General features: G+C 42.6%; 1 protein-coding gene across 1 annotated transcript in view; it reads left to right on the forward strand.

The window, feature by feature from the left end:
* The first annotated feature begins 12,244 nt into the window (after positions 1 to 12,244).
* The window catches only part of DENND3 (DENN domain containing 3), an 83,296-nt gene continuing 79,441 nt past the window's right edge, over positions 12,245 to 16,099 (forward strand). Inside the window, exon 1 of the mRNA XM_070748354.1 lies at positions 12,245 to 12,440. Within this exon, the coding sequence (XP_070604455.1) occupies positions 12,354 to 12,440 (87 nt within the window). The 5' untranslated portion in view covers positions 12,245 to 12,353. The remainder of the gene's footprint in view (positions 12,441 to 16,099) is intronic.

The following is a 16,099-nucleotide window of genomic DNA, read 5'->3' on the forward strand; positions in this document are numbered from 1 at the left end:
TTAAACTGTTTTTTAGATGTAACTTGTTGTAAGCCGCCCCGAGCCCTTCGGGAGTTGGGCAGAATATCAAATAAGTAAATAAGTAAATAAGTAAGTAAGTAAGTAAGTAAATAAGTAAATAAGTAAATAAGTAAATAAGTAAATAAGTAAATAAGTAAATAAGTAAATAAGTAAATAAGTAAATAAGTAAACAAGTAAACAAGTAAATAAGTAAATAAGTAAATTAGTAAATTAGTAAATTAAATAAGTAAATAAGTAAATAGTAAATATATAAATATGTAAGTAAGTAAGTAAATAGGTAAATAATAGTAACAACAACAACAACAATAATAATAATAATTTATTAGACTTATATGCCGCCCCTCTCCGTCTCACAACAACAATAAAAACAATATAGGTACAAATCTAATAACTAAAACTATGACTAAAACCCATTATCTTAAAAAACAATCGATATTACACAATCAAATAAGTAAATAAGTAAATAAAATTCCCATTTCTTCCTGATCAGCTGAGACTCGGGAGGCAAAGAATAGATGGGGGCAGTGCCAGCCAGAGGTGGTATTTACCTGTTCTCCGAACTACCCAAAATTTGCACTTCTGGTTCTCCAGAAGTGGTCAGAACCTGCTGAATCCCACCTCTGGGGACAACTAAATCCATCAACTAGACCCATGAATGGAAAGGCTGCTTTTACCCTGTTAGTGCACTAGGTGAAGTCATGGTTTAATTATAGCTTAGGGAATAGAGTGGAATTGGTACGATTTGTATATAACGCAAGGTCATATTATCGGTACACAGATAATATACATGACTTACTGAACAAACCACAGTTTATTGGCTCAGTGCCCAGAGATTGTTAATAAATATCCAAACAAATCCCTTGTGGGCGAGTACAATTTGTGACCTCAGTCAGTGTCTAAAGGGGGGAGGGAAGGGGGGGAGGAGGAGGAGGAGGAGGAGGGAAGGAAGGAAAGAAAAAAGAAGGAAGGGAAAAAGGAAGAAAGGAAGAAGAAAGAAAGAAAGAAGGAAGGAAGAAAAAGAAAGAAATACAAAGAAATAAAAAGAGAAAAAAGAAAGAAACGAAGAAAGAAAAAGAGGAAGTAAGAAAGAAAGAAAAAAGAAAGAAAAAGAAAAATGAAGGAAGTAAGAAAGAAAAAGAAAAAGAAAGGAAGGAAAGAAGACTGAAGGAACAAAGGAAGAAAGAAACAAAGAAAAAGAGGATGGTTGGATGGAAGGAAGAAAGAAGGAAGAAAGGAAGGAAGGAAGGAAGAGAAAAAGAAAGAAGAAAAAGAAAAAAGAGAGAAAGAAAAAATAAAGAAAGAAAAAAGAAGGAAGGAAAGAAGGGAAGGAAGAAGGGAGAGAAGGAAGGAGGGAGGGAGGGAGGAAAGGAAGGAAGGAAGGAAGGAAGGAAGGAAGAAAGGAAGGAAGGAAGGAAGATCATCCGTCTTAACACAATGAATCTCTAAAATCGTCTTTTTGCTCTCTTGACTTTCTGGGGTCAACGGAGGAATGCTAGTAGAGATGAATAAGGAATTTCTACCAACCACAATCCAGTCTAGAGGATGTTTTATGGCCAAATCTGTGCAATGCCACAGGCAGTCCTCAACTTACAACCATTCATTTAGTGAGTATTCCAAGTTTCAAGAGTGCTGGAAAAAGTAACTTCGGATTAGTTCTGGCACTTATCCTCCACCGCATTCTTACAATCGTGTGATCCAAATTCAGGACCTTGGCCACCAGCCTGTTCTATTTATGATGGTTGCAGCATCTTGGTGGTCATGTAATTGGAACAGTCACTAAATGAACGGTTGTAAGTGAAGGACTATCTGGAATAGAGCAGAAACAAAGGGAGAAAATTCCTTTTGCATATCCACTGATGTGATTATTTTTTTACCAATAATCATGTAGTGCCCTTAAACGTTGTAAGCTCCAAATCCTGGAATGTGTGTGGGACTCTAGAATAGAATAGAATAGAATAGAATAGAATAGAAAATGGAATGGAATAGAATAGAATAGAAAATAAAATAAAATAGAATAAAATAGAATAGAATAGAATAGAAAAGAAAAGGGAATGGAATAGAATAGAATAGAATAGAATAGAAAAGAAAAGATAATAGAATGGAATAGAATAGAATAGAAAATAGAATGGAATGGAATAGAATAGAATAGAATTCTTAATTGGTCAAGTTTGATTGGACACACAAGGAATTTGTCTTGGTGCATATGCTCTCAGTGTACATAAAAGAAAAGGTACATTTGTCAAGAATCACGAGATACAACACTTAATGATAGTCATAGGGGTCAAATAAGCAATCAGGAAACAATTGATATTAATAAAAATCTTAAGAATACAAGCAACAAGTTATAGTCATACAGTCATAAGTGGGAGGAAATGGGTGATAGGAATGATGAGAAAAAACTACTAGTAATAGTAGTGCAGATTTAGTGAATAGTTTGACAGTGTTGAGGGAATTATTTGTTTAGCAGAGTGATGGCGTTCGGGAAAAACCTGTTCTTGTATCTAGTTGTCTTGGTGTGCAGTGCTCTATAGCGTGGTTTTGAGAGTAGGAGTTGAAACAATTTGTGTTCAGGATGTGAGGGGTCAGTAAATATTTTCACTGCCCTCTTTTTGACTCGTGCAGTACACAGGTCCTCAATGGAAGGCAGGTTGGCAGCAATTATTTTGTTCTGCAGTTCTGATTCTCCTCTGAAGTCTGTGTCGGTCTTGTTGGGTTGCAGAACCAAACCAGACAGTTATAGAGGTGCAGATGACAGGCTCAATGATTCCTCTGTAGAACTGTATCACCATCTCCATGGGCACTTTGAGCTTCCTGAGTTGGCGTAGAAAGAACATTCTTTCTTGGGCTTTTTTTATGACGTTTTTGATGTTAGGTGAGCATTTTAGATCTTGAGATATGTTGGATTAATCCTGGAATCTACGTGTGTTTGTGCGTGTGTGTGTGAAGTTGAGTGAGTGAACAGTGCTGGATCCAAGTCCCTGCCAAATTTGAACGGTTGATTCACAACTTAGTAGAGTCATCAGCCCTCTGGAGGTGGATCTGGCCCCTGAAACATGAAACCTGAACTTTGTCTGCTGGAAAATAAATTATGACCTCTGTGACTTTCTGCTTTTTCCTTTAGACCAGGTTCAACCGGTTTTCTCTTTGCAGTCAGTGTTCCACTCAAGCGGAAATACGAAGTCTCGTTATGACGGTGTGTGCCAAAAGCCCAGGTTGTGTTCTGAATCGAGCCCTGACTCACCTGCGGTTTCTCTCCGTAGAAATCGGAGATGCTTTTATCAGATGCATCTGATTGGCACCTGAGCATTTCACTTCGTTTATTTTATTTATTTATTTATTAGATTTGTATGCCGCCCCTCTCCAAAGACTCGGGGCGGCTAACAACAATGAAAAGACAATGTAAAACAAATCTAATATTAAAAATAATCTAAAAAACCCCCAATTTAAAAAAACACTCATACATACAAGCATGCCATGTATAAATTCTATAAGCCTAGGGGGAAGGGAAATTGCAATTCCCCCATGCCTGATGACAGAGGTGGGTTTTAAGGAGCTTGCAAAAGGCAAGGAGGGTGGGGGCAACTCTGATATCTGGGGGGAGCTGGTTCCAGAGGATCGGGGCCACCACAGAGAAGGCTCTTCTCCTGGGCCCCGCCAAATGACATTGCTTAGTCGATGGGACCCGGAGAAGGCCAACTTTGTGGTACCTAACCGGTCGCTGGGTTTCTGCCGTGGGCATGAAAAGTGAAAAGTTACTATTCCAAACAATGTAGCTTCTGCTCTGGCAATCTCACACTACTTACCAGAGCTTGCAAAACTTTCGCCAGACCCATCCTCGAATACAGCTCATCCGTTTGGAACCCATATCGCATCTCAGACATAGACACCCTTGAAAATGTCCAAAGATACTTCACCAGAAGAGCCCTTCACTACTCCACTCGAAATAGAATACCCTACGAGACTAGACTTTCAATCCTGGGTCTTGAAAACTTAGAACTACGACGCCTTAAACAAGATCTAAGTATTGCCCATAAGATCATATGCTGCAACATCCTGCCTGTCGGTGACTACTCAGCTTTAACCACAACAACACAAGAGCACACAACAGATTTAAACTTAATATTAACCGCTCCAAACTTGACTGTAAAAAATATGACTTCAGTAACCAAGTTGTCGAAGCGTGGAACTCATTACCGGACTCCATAGTGTCATCCTCAAACCCCCAACACTTTACCCTTAGATTATCCACGGTTGACCTATCCAGGTTCCTAAGAGGTCAGTAAAGGGCGAGTACAAGTGCACTAGAGTGCCTTCCGTCCCCTGTCCTATTGCTCTCCTATATCTCCTATACCTTTCTTCTATTCCTATATCTCTTCTTCTGTTCTTTCATTGATATGTTCTATTACTATATCTTCTTTTCTATTCTTTCTTAGATATAAACCTATTTTACTATGAATATATCCTCTATAACCTTCATCATGTATTTTACTATGTGTATACCCACTAAAACCCTCATTGCGTATTGGACAAAATAAATAAATAAAATAAATAAATAATAAATGTTAAGTGCTATAGGACAGTGGTGGCGAACCTTTTTTTCTTTGGGTGCCAAAAGACCATGGGCGCATGCTATCGCGGATGTGCCAATGCTCGGACCCATAATTCAATGCCTAGGGAGGGCGAAAACAGCTTCCCCCAGCCCACGGAGGCTGGAAACGACCTGTTTCCCAACTTCTGGTGGGCCCAGTAGACTCGTGTTTTACCCTCCCCAGGCTCCAAAGGCTTCCCTGGAGTTAGGAGAGAGTAAAAACGCCCTCCTCCATCCCTCCTGGAGGCACTCTGGAAGCAAAAAACGCCCTCCCAGAGCCACTGTGTGAGCCAAAAATCAGCTGGCCAGCAACACATGCGTTTGGAACTTTGCTTGGGCAACAGCTCGAGTACCAGCAAATATGGCTCCGTGTGCCACTGGTCGTACCTGTGTGATAGGTTCGCCATCACTGGTATAGGATAGAGATGGCAAACCTTTTTTTGCTCGGGTGTCAAAAGGCTGTGCACAATAGCGCACATGGACATGCCCACACCCATAATGCAATTCCCCCCCGTGCATGCGGTCACAGTTCCTTCCATGTTACCTTCCCCGCGCATGCACACAGGCCTCACCAGGTGTGGCTTGCCACTACCGCTGCTACCAGTGCGCAATGTGCGCCGCATTGGGTTTCATGCACAAAAGCAAAAAATCACTGGGACGTGCAAGCACGCACACCAGAGACCGGAAGCTGTGTGTGCACCTCAATTTTTACTGCCGGTACATCATCCCCAGAGGTGGGCTATGGAAATGGAGCATGTAGGCTCGCTCCATTGCTGTGCAGCGTGCAACTGGTGCGATTCCAATAAAAATTACTATTTTTTGCTCCAGCGTGTGCGCAGAAGCAAATAAACCGGCAATTTTTGCTGTCAGAAAGAGATTTCGGCTGCTGCGTACGCTCACCTAGAGTGGCAGCTGGAACTGCCCCAGTTCTGGCCGCATGGCCTGCTGTTTGATCTCCCGGGCCGTAGGAGATATGCATGCAGCGCGGGAGAGCACAGAACAGGGTGCGTGGCCAGAATTGGAGCCACCTGGCCTGCTCTCTGTGCCATGGCCCCTGCAGGAGGTGATCCAAGTAAGGAGGGGCAAGGAGAGCAGCAAAGGGAGTGAGGGCGAGCGGCGCGGCAGAGTAAGTGGCAGGGCGAGCGAAGGCGAGTGGCGTGGCGGGGGCTGGCAGCTGTTACCTTGTTTTGCTGGTCGCTCGCAACCGGCAACTCTTCTCTCCAATTTCTGGGGATTTTTTGCATCCGTGCATGTGCGGAATCAAAATCCCCCCAGAAATCACATGCACACGCGTCTTCACGTGAGATTTGGCTTCTGCGTATGCGCAGAAGCGGAATCAGGTGCTGGGCATGGGCAGGCACTGGGCGCATGCCAATAGGGCTGGGTTTGGTAGCTCGCCCCTGGCCATCCCCTACTGTTCCGGTAGGAACCCGCAACTGGGCTTCATTGAATCTTCTCAACTTCTGTTAGGACCGCTTAGCAGTAATGGATTGCAGCTGGTACGCCTGGGATTTATTTTTATTTTATTTATTTTATTAATTAGATTTGTATGCTGCCCCTCTCCGTAGACTCGGGCTGGGGCTCCAGTAGCGGAAATTGAGAGGCACACACATCTCTGCGCCCCCAATATGTGCACACACATGCCTGTGTGACATTTGGCTTCCGCGCATGCACGGCAAGCCAAATCTTGTGTGAGGACGTTCTCACGTACGAGGGTTTTTTTAATTTATTATTTATTATTATTATTTATTGGATTTGTATGCCGCCCCTCTTCGTGGACTCGGGGCGGCTAACAACAGTGACAAAAAACAGAATGTAAAAATCCAATACTAAAACAGCTAAAAACCCTTGTTATAAAACCGATCATACATACAAACATACCATGCATAAATTGTAGAAGCCTAGGGGGAAAGAATATCTTAATTCCCCCATGCCTGACGGCAGAGGTGGGTTTTGGGGAGCTTACGAAAGGCAAGGAGGGTGGGGGCTATTCTAATCTCTGGGGGGAGTTGGTTCCAGAGGGTCAGGGCCGCCACAGAGAAGGGCCCCACCAACCGACATTGTTTAGTTGACGGGATCCGGAGAAGGCCCACTCTGTGGGACCTAACTGGTCACTGGGATTCGTGCGGCAGAAGGCGGTCTCTGAGATAATCTGGCCTGGTGCCATGAAGGGCTTTATAGATCATAACCAACACTTTGAATTGGGACCGGAAACTGATCGGCAACCAATGCAGACTGCGGAGTATTGGTGTGACATGGGCGTATTTAGGAAAGCCCATGATTGCTCTCGCAGCTGCATTCTGCACGATCTGAAGTTTCCGAACACTTTTCAAAGGTAGCCCCATGTAGAGAGCGTTACAGTAGTCGAGCCTCGAGGTGATGAGGGCATGAGTGACTGTGAGCAGTGATTCCCGGTCCAAATAGTTTCCGAACATTTTTGCCGAGTTTTGGCAGTTTTTTGCTTCTGTGCATGCGGGTAAGCAAAGAAATCACCAAAAATCGGCAAAATCGCTCACGCGCAATGATCCCCGCCTAAGATTTCACTTACAGCACATAAGTCGAATCTTGCACCAATTTGTGCGGGCCCGCCTGCTGGATATGCGCGCGCCCACGCTGGTCTCCAGCAGGGCATCAGTAACGCCTGGTCTGGTTCGTGAAAATGTTCAGATTCTGGTTCATACCTTGGACTCTTTTGTAGAGGCTTGGCTGAAATTCCCTTGTCTCACCCAGGATGCTTTGCAGGGGGCACACCGTTCAGACCCTGCCATCTTTCCCGTTCCTCTATTGACTCATCTGCCAAATATTTCATCTGGATTCCTCTCCGGAAGGAGATTGGCAGACAGGTATCAAAGGGTTTCGATTGCAATTTCCTTCTCTTGGCAAGAGATTGAAAACCTGTAAGCAAACAAACCAGATTATCTTTGAACGTACCCACGATACTAAAAGTAGGGCATGCAACTGGTACAGAAAAACCTTGGCACAATCAAGCAGTCCTCACAGGGGTCCTCAAACTCCGCAACTTTAAGACTTATTTATTTTACTTATTTATTTGTTTTGTCACATACGTATTGGTGGTATATAAAGATATAATATTTTTTTTGTATGAATTTTTTTATTGTTTTTTCCTTCGTACGCTTTAATACAATGTCAAATATCTTCTATTTACAGTACTGTACAATAAAATGCAGTATTTTGTTAGTAACTCTTTTATAATCCCAGAAAAAAAAATCATAATTCAAAATTATTAATTTCTCTATAAATCTTTTATCCCTTACTGCTAAGCCTTCTAAACCTAGGATTGTAAGTCTAGTTGTGTAAAGTATTCTGTTGCGTGTGGAGGAGTGTAGGGCTCTTCTAGTAAAATATCTCTGGACATTTCCTAGAGTTTTTATGTCCAAATGCAATGCAGGTTCCAGACGGATGAGTTGTATTCAAGGATTGGTCTTCGTACTTGGAACATAGAACAGCGTTTTTGTTATCTGCGATGACTAATTTTATTAATGGTTTCTGGGAAGTGTTTTTTAATTCTTTCCGTTCGTATAATACTCAGTATACGGCCCTCACCTTCTCTTTGCTCAGTTTCACCCCTGCCTGCAACAACATGAAAATTGAGCAAGGAGAGATTCAACCTGGAAATAAGAGAAACTTCCTGACAGTGAGAGCAATTAACCAATGGAACAGAAGTTGCCTTCGGAGGTTGTGGGAGCTTTGTCACTGGAGGCTTCTGTCCCTATTGCTCTCCTATATCTCCTATACCTTTCTTCTATTCCTATATCTCTTCTTCTATTCTTTCATTGATATGTTCTATTACTATATCTTCTTTTCTATTCTTTCATAGATATATTTTACTATGAGTATCTCCTCTATAACCTTCATCATGTATTTTACTATGTGTATATATATATATATACACTAAAACCCTCATTGTGTATTGGACAAAATAAATGTGACACCACATTTGGAATACTGTGTTCAGTTCTGGAGACCTCACCTACAAAAAAGATATTGACAAAATTGAACGGGTCCAAAGACGGGCTACAAGAATGGTGGAAGGTCTTAAGCATAAAACGTATCAGGAAAGACTTCATGAACTCAATCTGTATAGTCTGGAGGACAGAAGGAAAAGGGGGGGGGGCATGATTGAAACATTTAAATATGTTAAGGGGTTAAATAAGGTTCAGGAGGGAAGTGTTTTTAATAGGAAAGTGAACACAAGAACAAGGGGACACAATCTGAAGTTAGTTGGGGGAAAGATCAAAAGCAACATGAAAAAATATTATTTTACTGAAAGAGTAGTAGATGCTTGGAACAAACTTCCAGCAGACGTGGTTGGTAAATCCACAGTAACTGAATTTAAACATGCCTGGGATAAACATAGATCCACCCTAAGATAAAATTCAAAAAATAGTATATGGGCAGACTAGATGGACCATGAGGTCTTTTTCTGCCATCAGACTTCTAGGTTTCTATGTTTCTATTCTATTCCTATTCCAATAGTAGCCTTTTTCACGTCTTCAAAAGCACACACATCTCTGCTGTAACCGAGCCCGTTTACTTTGCAAAACTGTCCTTAATCCTGTAAATAATTATAGTCCCACCTGCCAACACCACACCTCCGTCAGGTGAGCAGCTGGCAGATTGAGCAGCGGTTTTTACGCTGGCAATGTTTCTCTTTTATGCTTATAGAGACGGGCGGCCAATTTTTTTCTTCTAGGTCACGAGGAAGTTAGCCAAGTCGTTGTGTTTCTCCTGGGTCCCTTTTCCAGTTTGCTACGGAATCAGATGGGATTTTCCCTGAGCAGCAAACTCTGAAGTGTCCTGAAAGAACAGTTACTTTAAACCCAAGGGAAAGAAGAAATCAGCTATGGAACAAAAAGAAAATGTTCCTGTTTTTTTAAAAAAGGAAGTACCGGTACTAATTGGTCACGGGATGGCAGTGGCACCTTTTCCTGGTTTGTTACAGAAACTAAAGCTCGACGACATACTGGCTATGTTGGTTATGACCTATAAAGCCCTTCATGGCACCTGACCAGAATATCTCTGGGACCGCCTTCTGCCGCACGAATCCCAGCGACCGGTTAGGTCCCACAGAGTTGGCCTTCTCCGGGTCCCGTCAACTAAACAATGTTGTTTTGCGGGACCCAGGGGAAGAGCCTTCTCTGTGGCGGCCCCAACCCTTTGGAACCAACTCCCCCCAGATATCAGAGTTGCCCCCACCCTCCTAGCCTTTCGTAAGCTCCTTAAAACCCACCTCTGTCATCAGGCATGGGGGAATTGACATTTTCCCTCCCCCTAGGCTTATAAAATTTATGTATGGTATGCTAGTATGTATGATTGGTTTCTAAATTGGGGTTTTTAAAAATTAGCTTAAATATTAAATTTGTTTACATTGTATTATTGTTGCTGTGAGCCGCTCTGAGTCTGCGGAGAGGGGCGGCATACAAATCCGATAAATAATAATAATAATAGTACTGTACGTATGCAGCCTTTCCTAAAGTGACACAATCCAGATACGTTCGCATTATTCCGCATGCCAGAAAGCATGATTTCTCACAAATTTCTCAACAAATTTAAGATGTGTAGGCTTTTACACATGGGGCTACCTTTGAGGAATGTTCGGAAACTTCAGATCGTGCAGAATGCAGCTGCGAGAGCAATCATGGGCTTCTCTAAGTAGGCCCATGTTACTCCAACACTCCGCAGTCTGCTTTGGTTGCCAATCAGTTTCCGGTCACAATTCAAAGTGTTGGTTATGACCTATAAAGCCCTTCATGGCATCGGACCAGAATATCTCCGGGACCACCTTCTGCCGCAGAAATCCCAGCGACCGGTCAGGTCCCACAGAGTTGGCCTTCTCCAGGTCCCGTCGACTAAACAATGTCGTCTCGCGGGACCCAGGGGAAGAGCCTTCTCTGTGGTGGCTCCGACCCTCTGGAACCAGCTCCCCCCAGAGATTAGGATTGCCCCCACCCTCCTTGCCTTTCGGAAACTACTTAAAACCCACCTCTGCCGTCAGGCATGGGAGAATTGAAACATCTCCCCCTTGCCCATGTAGTTTCTGTGTATGATTCGACTGTGTGCTTGTTTTTTATATATTGGGGTTTCTTTTGGATTTTTTAACTTAAAACTGTAATTTAGATTGCTAAATATTAGATTTGTTACTATGTATTGTTTACCATTGTTGTGAGCCGCCCCGAGTCTATGGAGTGGGGTGGCATATAAATCCAATACATCTAATCTAATCTTTTAACGCCCAGAATTCTCAACAAATCTCAATAAATTTAAAATGTGTAGACTTTTTAACTCGCAGGATTTTGCAGCCAGTATGCACCCATCTTAACACATAAATTTTTTATTTATTTATTTATTCATTTATTTATTCATTTACTTATTTACTTATTTACTTACTTACTTACTTACCTACCCACCTACCTACCTATTTATTTATTTATTTGATTTTTTTTAATGCTGCCCTTCTCCTTAGGCTCAAGGGCGGCTTACAACATGTTAGCAATAGCACTTTTTAACAGAGCCAGCCTATTGCCCCTTAACAATCTGGGTCCTCATTGGAGCCAGTGCTGAGATTTGAACTGCTGACCTGCAGATCTAGCAGTCAGCTTTAGTGGCTTGCAGTACTGCACTCTACCTACTGCGCCACCTCGGTTCATTTATGTTGAGAACATTGGACATTTATTTTAAATATTAGGTTATTATTTTTATAAACAACTCAACATAAACTGCTTCAACTCCTACCCTCAAAACGTCGTTGAAAAGCACTTGCACACCAAGACAACTAGACACAAGAACAGTTTTCCCCCCAAATGCCATCACTCTGCTAAACAAATAATTCCCTCAAAACTGTCAAACTATTTTCTAAGTCTGCACTACTATTACCATTTTTTTCCTTATCATTCCTATCACCCATCTCCTCCCTCTTATGACTGTATGACTGTAACCTGTTGCTTGCATCCTCAAGATTTTTTTTAATATTGTTTCCTCATTGCTTATTTGTTCCTTATAATCATTGTTGTATCTCATGATTGGTAACGAATGTACCTTTTCTTTTATGTACACTGAGAGCATATGCACCAAGACAAATTCCTTGTGTGTCCAATCACACTTGACCAATAAAGAATTCTATTCTATTGGAATATCTGAGGGTATATGGACTGATGTAGGGATTGATGGAGAAATTTAAAAACTTTTTGCGAAAAAAGAAGAAAAGAAATGTGTGGGGGTGTCCTCCTTGAGAAGGGGGGGGGTTGGACTAGATGACCTACATACAGGGGTCCCCCAAACTTGATAACTTTTAGAAAATTGTGGACTTCAACTCCCAGAATTCTCCATCCAGCTTTGCTGGCTGGAGAATTCTGGGAGTTGAAGTCCACAAGTCTTCAAGTGAACAACAAGATCCATTCCGACTCTGTTATTGGTTGGAAATGGGAGAGATAGTTTCCCGCCCGTTTTCTTTCCCCTTCAAAGCCTTCGAGCGCCCTCTTCCTTGGGCCCCGGCCTCCAGGCCCTCTCTCCCCCTCCGCGGGCTCGCGCGCGTGCGCGTGCGAGCGCGGCCTCTCCCCCCCGTAGGCACGCCCCCTTCGGCTCCCCGGCCCCTCCCCTTTTCCCTTCACTGGGAGGCCGGCGCGGCGCTGCCACCTCAGGAGTCCGGCTCGAGCCGGCGGAGGCGGAGAAAGTAGTTTCCCCCTTTTTCGGCTGCGAGCGGGCTCGGGACCGAAATTGGGACATTATGGACGAGTTGCTGCTACCCACGGCCGTGCTGGAAGTCTGCGTCTTGGTCGGAGTCTCCCGGGAGAAAGCCCGAGAAGCGCGTCAGGTATAAACACGCGTGTCGGGATGGTGGTAGTGTTGAACGTCGGAATGCGCCCTCCGGGCTGTTTAAGGGGAGTTTGGCCCGCTGGTGGGCAAGGGAGGAGGAAGAGAAAAGGACGCTTTTCCCGGATCAACCTGCGGGGCGCCTCTTCCTCCTGGCCGCAGGCTCACCTGTCCCACCTGGAATTCGGGCTTTTGAATTTATTGAGGGATTTCTTGATTTTTTACAACCTTGGTAAGTTCGTGGCAGAGATAAGGGGTAGATAGCAAGAGGGTTTAGAGTTTAGATTTATATATACCGCTTCGCAGGGCTTTTACAGCCCCCTTTAAGCCAGGGGTAGGCAAAGCTGGCTCTCTATAACTGTGGACTTCAACTCCCAGAATTCCTGAGCCAATCATGCTACCCCAGGAATTCTGGGAGTTGAAGTCCACATTTGCTTACACCTGTTCTAAGCGGTTGACACAGTCAGCTTCTTGCCCACCCTGCAATCTGGGTCCTCATTTAACTGATCTAGGGAGAAGGGAAGGCTGAGTCAAACCTGAGCCCCTTGGCCTTGGGATCAAACTCTTGACAGCATTAGCCAGCAATACTGCATTCTGATCATAGGGAGAGAGGAAGAAAGGAAGGAAATGAAAAGAAAGAAGGAAGGAGGCAGAAGGAAGAAAAGAAGGAAATGAAAAGAAAGAAGGAAGGAAAAGAGAAGGAAGGAAGGAGGCAGAAGGAAGAAAAGAAGGAAATGAAAAGAAAGAAGGAAGGAAAAGAGAAGGAAGGAAGGAAGGAGGCAGAAGGAAGAAAAGAAGGAAATGAAAAGAAAGAAGGAAGGAGAAGGAAGGAAGGAAATGAAAAAGAAGGAAGGAGACAGAAGGAAGGAAGCAGAAGGAAGAAAAAAGGAAATTTATTTATTTATTTATTAGATTTGTATGCCGTCCCTCTCCGTAGACTCGGGGCGGCTAACAATAGTAAAAAGACAATATGAACAAATCTAATATTAAAAGTAATGTAAAAAACCCCAATTTAAGAAACCAATCATACATACAGACATACCATGCATAAATTTTATAAGCCTAGGGGGAAGGGAATATCTCAGTCCCCCCATGCCTGATGACAGAGGTGGGTTTTAAGGAGCTTACGAAAGGCAAGGAGGGTGGGGGCAACTCTGATATCTGGGGGGAGTTGGTTCCAGAGGGTCGGGGCCGCCACAGGGAAGGCTCTTCCCCTGGATCCCGCCAAACGGCATTGTCGACGGGACCCTGAGAAGACCCACTGTGTGAGACCTAACTGGTCGCTGGGATTCGTGCGGCAGAAGACGGTCCAAGAGATATTCTGGTCCGATGCCATGAAGGGCTTTATAGGTCATAACCAGCGCTTTGAATTGTGACCGGAAACCGATCGGCAACCAATGCAGACTGCGGAGTGTTGTTGTGACACGGGCATATTTAGGAAGGCCCATGATAGCTCTCGCAGCTGCATTCTGCACGATTTGAAGTTTCCGAAATGAAAAGAAAGAAGGAAGGAGTTGGAAAGAAGAAAATGAGAAGGAAAGAAGGAAGGAAGGGCAATAACAATAGCACTTATATACCGCTTCACAGTGCTGTACTGCCCTCTAAGCGGTTTACAGAGTCGGCCTCTGTAACTTTGAAATAGTCTCTATTAAACTGAGAACTGTCCATATTTGCTGTAGGACTTTAAAGAGAGGTGATTGTTTTGTTGTTGACAACAAGTTCAGCACCGTTAATTTCCCAATGGAAAGGCCTGATTCTGAAGCTTGAGGTTTGAATTTATTGTTTATTTTGAATCCATTACATGTATTTCCTGCACATCATCATCGAAGCGACTCTGGGCAGCTTGCAATAAAAATAACAAGCAAAGCCAGAATATATCACATTAAAAGTTTTAAAAAGCGCAAGGATTGGATATAATTGGAAACTGAGTACACCTCCGGTTACAGAAGTTATTTACTATTTGATTGCATCTATATGCTGTCCATCTCACTACGGGGCAGCTTACAAAACAAGAAAAACAAGATTATACAACGTATAAAAAAACATTAAAATTAAGTATTCGATAAAACTGGGAACGTGCAGATTACTGAGGTAATTGTCATTAAGCCATTATTTATAAAGGTTATTTGGTACCCATCTCACTATACGTAGTCTCCGTTCACTTAGTGATTGCTCAAAGTTACAACTGTGACTTAACAAACATTTTTCATACTTACATTATTGCAGGATTTCCATAGTTACATGATGAATGTTTGTATGGCTGTTGTTTGAATGGGTATGACTGTTGTTTTAGTAAAACTGGAGATTTTAGATTTTTGTCTAGTTTTAATTAATTGGATGTTATATTTTATATTTATACATAATGAATATACTTTAAAGCATGTCAATAACATACATAATTCTGGGTTTTTTAAAAATCCCATCAGTCCTGAATCAATATAATATTTTGAAACCTATTTTAGCTTCAACCGCAACAACACAAGAGCACGCAACAAATTCAAACTTAATATTAATCGCTCCAAGCTTGACTGTAAAAAATATGACTTTAGCAATCGAGTTGTCGAAGCGTGGAACTCATTACCTGGCTCAGTAGTGTCAACCCCTAACCCCCAACACTTCTCCCTTAGACTCTCCACGATTGACCTCTCCAGGTTCCTAAGAGGTCAGTAAGGGGCGTACATAAGTGCACTAGCCTACCTTTCGTCCCCTGTCCAATTGTCCCTCCTTATCTCATATATCATATATCTTTTCTTCCTTTCATATATCTTCTCCTCTATTTTTATATCTTTTCTTTATATATAATACTTCATGTCTATTCTCTTCAATATGTATTGGACAAAATAAATTAAATAAATAAAATTTTATGCTGTTACTTATGTCTTATTTTCTTCTTTTCCTTTCACTCCCTTCCCTCTGTCTCCATCTTCTCCCTCTACCGTCTTACTCCTTCTCTCCTCCTTCCTCCTCCCCTCCACTCCTTCTCTTCTCCCTTCCCTTTCTACTTCCTTTTCCCCACTCCTAACCTTTCCCTGAGTGACTTTAATGCCAATTCATCTTATCTTTTACAGACTGATAATAACATATTCCCGTGCACCTTTAAACTATTGAGGTCCCTTCTAAACTAACTCATGGTTTTTCATATCATATCTTTTTGCTTATTACTCTTTATTCTAGTATACACAATTAATCTAATGCTGCCTCCTCAAAATCTAATTTTGTCACCTGGGTCTACCACCATCTATTCTCCATCTTCACCTCTTCCTCATTTCTGCGTGTCGAAATGTTGGACTCCAGGCGGTAGGGAAAGCAAGTAGGATGCTTGGCTGCATAGCTAGAGGTATAACAAGCAGGAAGAGGGAGATTGTGATCCCGCTATATAGAGCGCTGGTGAGACCCCATTTGGAATACTGTGTTCAGTTCTGGAGACCTCACCTACAAAAAGATATTGACAAAATTGAACGGGTCCAAAGACGGGCTACAAGAATGGTGGAAGGTCTTAAGCATAAAACGTATCAGGAAAGACTTAATGAACTCAATCTGTATAGTCTGGAAGACAGAAGGAAAAGGGGGGACATGATCGAAACATTTAAATATGTTAAAGGGTTAAATAGGGTTCAGGAGGGAAGTGTTTTTAACAGGAAAGTGAACACAAGAACAAGG

The sequence above is a fragment of the Erythrolamprus reginae genome, chromosome 3, assembly GCF_031021105.1.
Source record: "Erythrolamprus reginae isolate rEryReg1 chromosome 3, rEryReg1.hap1, whole genome shotgun sequence".
Lineage (NCBI taxonomy): Eukaryota > Metazoa > Chordata > Lepidosauria > Squamata > Dipsadidae > Erythrolamprus > Erythrolamprus reginae.